Consider the following 5010-nt stretch of genomic DNA (forward strand, 5'->3'; position numbering starts at 1 on the left):
GAGTGGCAGAGGGGAGACAGGCTATGTCTTTGTCCTGAGTAGCAGAGAGGTGGCCGGCTTTGTGTGCAGGACCGGGACGAAGCGGGAGGGAAAGGCTCCGGGGAGCCGAGAGGGGAGGCCGTTTGGGTGGAAGATGCGGAACTGGGGGTCCCCAGGAGGCGGAAGCTTTGAGGGGCATAGGAAAGATCCTGGGGGTCAGAGAGGTTAGGGGGAGAGCTGAGGGGGAGGGGAGGAGCAAGGAAGGGGGAAGGGAGCTGGACGTGGGGAAGTCGCTGAGTGGCTGCAGGGGCGGATGTGCCCAGGGCAGGACCTGTGGGGCCAGCTGAGGACTTCGAGGGGGTCTGAGCTCAGCCCCTTCGGCTTCCCTGGAACCCTGACCTTGGGATCGGGCAGGGGACAGATCTGAATGCACGAGTCCCATGCACGCGCGTGACCTGCGTGTTGGGACACACTCGTGCGTGCCCGTCTGCCCGTCTGACCCCAGATGCTCTGGGCTGCTGTTTTGAATGGCGGTCACCAAAGTAGGAGGCTCGTGCTCTCCGGACGGGAGCGGTTCCATTCTTAGCCCAGTCTCTGGGCTGAAGCAGCGTCCAGGCGCTTGAGGTCGCTGATTGGTCAGGGCGCCTGGAGCTGGAGGAGAAATGGCTGGGAGGATCTGGCTGGACCCTTCTGGGTTTGTTTATGTCTCTTTGGGGGCGGGGGGCCTGCAGGCAGCAGCTGCCCCCCTCCTGGCTCCGCCGGCCTGCCCCGTGCCAGGAGGGCAGGGAGTCTTGGCACAGCTATTGTCCGCCTGCACAAACACCCGTCTGTCTGCATCACCCCGCCCCCTCCTCTGTCTCCCTCTTCTGACTCGACAGGTGTGGCCGGGTGGGGGGCAGGCTGGGGTCCAGGATGCCTGGGTCCCAGGGTCTCTCCCCTGATTCATTCCCTGTGGCCCTTGGTGCCCCCCTTCTGCTTCACTAGTGTGCCCACCCCGCCACCCAGCGTCCCATCCTCATTCATCAAGGAAGCGTTTACTAAGTGCCTTTGTGTGCTCAGTGCTGTCTTCTTGTGTTATATGTCTGGCTTTGGTGTTAGTGCTTCACTTGGCCGCCTTCTCCTGAGTCTCCTGCCTTATCTTGTCCCTGGAAACTCAAAGGGGCAGAGCCTGGCCAGGAGCATCCTGAGCCCTGTTCCCAGTCCCACGGCCAGGAGCCCTCTGTCTCATTTCCCGGCCCCATAGCACCCCCCACCCCCACCCCCATGACTCAGTGCCCTTTGCAGCCTGTGACTCTGCACCCCCACTGGCCAACAGCTGAGCCACAGATGACTCGAACCCCAGCGAAACCCTCCAGGGCCTTCTGGTCACCATGGAGAGGGCCCGGACGGGGCCTCCGCACATTGGGGAAGGGGCTGCTGCTGGTTGCAGGTGGAGTGGAGGCGATTCTGGGTGTCACGTGAGTGCCCCTGAGCTCTTGGTTTGGACGTAGCTGGTGGAGGAGCAGGGACAGCTGAGAGCTCAGGCCTTGCTCGGAGAGCCTCTGACTCCCCTGCTGCCCGCTGGGGGCACAGAAAGCCCAGGTCCATCAGGCTTTGGCATGGCCTTGGCCTTCATCACGTCACTGTCTTTCTTCTCTCGGCCGGGGAGACAGAGCGCGGAGAAGCAGGGAGGCTGCCTCTCTGCCTTGAGCTTTTGGGACGCCAGCCACGATGCCCTCTGCCCGTCACCCCATCTTTCTTTCCCCAAAAGTGACCAAGATCTGGGATGGCGAGGGACAGAGGTCTGGGTTCGCCTCCAGAGGAAACCCGCCGAGGCTGAGCTGGAAGGGAGGAGGGGGAAGGGCTAGGAGCCCGTCGGGAGGAGGGCGAGAAGGGTGGCGGACCTGGGGACGGAGGCTCCGGGGCTGCGACGAGGCCCGGGCCCTCGGCAGGCGTGAGGTGCCGCCGGGGCCCCGTTCCTTGGTGTCCATCCGCCCGCCCGCCCTTCCTCGCTCCCTCACTTCCCCTCGTTCCCGAACATGTCCAGCGCCTGTCGTGTACTGGCCACTGCGCTGGGAGCTCTAGTCACTCGGTCCTTGACGTGGCTGTGGCGGAGAGTCAGGCCGTGTGGCAAGGACTCCCGCGAGGCCTTCACGAGCGAGCACGGCCAGACAGCAGTCCAGCCAAGCAGGCAGGGCCTCTGGTGGCCATGGGCCTGTGGGCAGTGGAGCGAGGGGCGCTTTTCTTGGTGGTCAGATTGGGGCGCGGAGACCAAGGGCTGGCCCGCCGGTGGGTGGGCGGTGGGAGCCCTACCCGGAGAAGTACAGGACAAGGGGCCAGGCGAGTCCCTTCACTCACTCGGCTGCAGCGGGCTGAGCAGGCCCTGTGTCCTGTCCCCAGTGGCCGAACCCCGGGGCGGGCACAGGCTGCCTCTGAGACAATAGTGGGAGGCAGTGCCAGGGCCGCCTGCTGCGGGGCAGTGCCCGTGGCGGGATGTGCTGTTGCTGTGGCTGCTGCCCGCTGCTGGCCCACCTAGAGGGGGCGTCGCTGGGAGAGAGGGTGAGTGTTGGGAGGTGGAGGAGGCTGGGCCCCGAGTGCCTGAGTCCTCTGTGGGGCATAGAGGGAGGGCCACTAGAGACCCTGGTCCTGTCTGTCCCTTCCCCACCGCCCCCGGTGAGTGCTCCTGGAAGCCTGAGGGTGCGGCCGAGGGCTGGGGGGGCGGGCAGACAGCTTTGGGGCCACACCGCCTGGCCTAGAACCGGTCTTGACTCAGGCTTGCTGCTGTTTTTGCTGTGACATTCATGTTTTCGTTTGCTTGCTTCTGATTCAAACGTAATAAGCGCTCACACTTTATATCGTGTCACAGAGAAGGCTGGGTGGGCAGGAGAGGAGGGGAGAGGGTGTGTCTGGCAGTGGGGGGACACGGGGACTTGGTCTCTGAGGCCTGTCAGGTCTTGACCTTCTGAAGCACAGGATAGGTGGAGGTTAGACCACAGGAGGCTGGGTCAGAGGCAGGTCAGCGGCAGGTCAGCGGCAGGTCAGCCTCCTCACCAGGCCCAGGTGAGAAGCAGGGAGGGAGAGGCCAGGGGGTGGGGGGGGGGAGAGGGGGGGAAGACGGGAGGGGATGGGATGGGACCAGACAGAGACCAGGACCTAGGAAGGGAGGGAGGAGGAGCAGAGAGGGCAGGTGGACGGAGAAGGCTCCAGGCCACCAGCAAGCCCTGCCACCAGCAAGCTCTGGGTGGCCCAGTGCCCTCTGGCCCTGTGGATTGACTCACCCCCTCTAACTTCCTCTTTTCCCCAAGCACCAGATCAGTGAGTCCCTGCACCTCCCCCACCCCAGCTGCTCTGGTGGCTGGAGCTAGGGCAGGGCTAGGCCTGGAGGCCCAGCCTGAGGGCCGTCCCCAAGTCCTAATGCTCTGCCCCAGGGCCCCAGCCGTGTCCTCCGACTTGGGGCTCATGCGCTCAGCCTCGGCACTCTGATCCGCTCACTGGTTCCGAGGGGCCGTAACCCTTGGAGGCTTGTCTTGTCAGCTCCCGCCCTGCTCCCCATCTTCTAAGGGCGGAGGGGAAGTCCAGGATCCGAGGTGGCCGCTGGGGAAGGCCCTGGGATAGGTGGGAAGGGTGATACCCGTCTTCTCACACCTTGGGGGAGGCCCGGGGGCTCCGGGAGGGACAGAGGCGAGGCCAGGGAGGAGGACCTGGCCTGCAGAGGCCAGGGGGAGCCGGAGAGAGGGCTGAGCTCACAGGTTTTCAGGAGGGCTTGAGCATGCCCTATCTCCACGGGGACCAGACATTGTGGCCAGAGGACAGAGGGTGGATGCCAGAAGGGACTTCCTAGGGTGGGAGGGACTGACTGGCTGAGGAGGAGCCGAGGGGCTCCCCAGGTTCTGGAGGGCGGAACCAGAGGGGTCAGAGGTAGGCGCAAGGAGAGACTTCCTGCGGGGAAAGAGACCAGCTGAGGTGCTCGGCTTCCTTAAATGGCCTAGAGAGGAGGCGTGGCCAGGACCAAACCCAGGCTCCTCCTCCCTCGGGGTTAGCGGGGGACAAGCTGCCGCCCGCAGACAGCCCCACGCACCTTGGCTGAGCCAGCGCGTGTGCGCGTCAGAGGGTCGGGACCCTGGCTCTGGGTTGGGGGCGGCAGTGGAGGCCCTCTGCCCCCTTCACCAGTCTGACAAGGGGCTCTCCTGCCCCCCGCTGCCTGCCAGGAGACAGCGCTCCAGCCCCCGTTGTCATGGTTATGAGAGGAGCTAGCTCCCATAGATTGGAAAGCGCTGGTGAGCTGGCACCCTCCGCTTTGCCTGCTCTCGGTGCATCTTCCCCCGGCTCGGAGAAGACAGCGCAGCAGCTTGGGGGCGAGCAGAGCCAGGGCTGGGAGGTGGCACGAGGACGCCCCGGTCTCGAGCCGGGGACATGAGTGGCAACAGAAGGCAGCCCAGCCGCAGAGGCCAGGTGGGTCGGGCCGGCCGGTCCGTGCGGACAGCTGCGGCAGGCTCCGCTGTAGGCACCGGCGTCCGCGGCGTCCGCGGGCCGGCTCTCCTCCGTGGCCTGTCGCTCTGGCATCTCCCGGCCTCACGTCCTGTGTCTCGCCCCCCCACAGACCCGGGAGAAGGAGAAGATGAAGGAAGCCAAGGATGCCCGCTATACCAACGGGCACCTCTTCACCACCATCTCCGTGTCGGGCATGACCATGTGCTACGCCTGTAACAAGAGCATCACAGCCAAGGAGGCCCTCATCTGCCCAAGTAAGGCGTTCGGGCCCCGGCCGGAGACTCGGTGCCCGCTGACCCTCACCTGCCCGCCCGTCCTTCCCGGCCCGGACCCGGAGGGGTCGCACGCCTTGGCGGCCGAACGCCGGGGCCGGAGCTTGCTTGCTCCGTGCTCCCCGTCCTCACGCCAGGGGTGGTGGCGGTTGGAATATGACCTAAGCAGGGCTGTGTGGGAACTGGGGAGGGGAAGCTGGGATGGCCCCGTGCAGCTGTCGTGCCCTGGGTGTCCCCTGACCCTGAACAGCTGCTGGAGGTCAGGGAACCGACTGGAAGAGCAGCAGGA

At 65.5% G+C, this 5010-nt stretch overlaps 1 protein-coding gene across 1 annotated transcript in view; it reads left to right on the forward strand.

Annotated features, from left to right (window-relative positions):
- The first annotated feature begins 3110 nt into the window (after positions 1-3110).
- ARHGEF2 (Rho/Rac guanine nucleotide exchange factor 2) overlaps positions 3111-5010 on the forward strand; it is a 15110-nt gene continuing 13210 nt past the window's right edge. The window contains 2 exon segments of the mRNA XM_025040846.1: positions 3111-4410; positions 4559-4703. Coding sequence (XP_024896614.1) covers positions 4372-4410; positions 4559-4703 — 184 coding nt within the window. The 5' untranslated portion in view covers positions 3111-4371.

This window comes from Pteropus alecto, unplaced genomic scaffold (genome assembly GCF_000325575.1).
Source record: "Pteropus alecto unplaced genomic scaffold, ASM32557v1 scaffold49, whole genome shotgun sequence".
In the NCBI taxonomy this organism is placed as follows: Eukaryota; Metazoa; Chordata; class Mammalia; order Chiroptera; family Pteropodidae; genus Pteropus; species Pteropus alecto.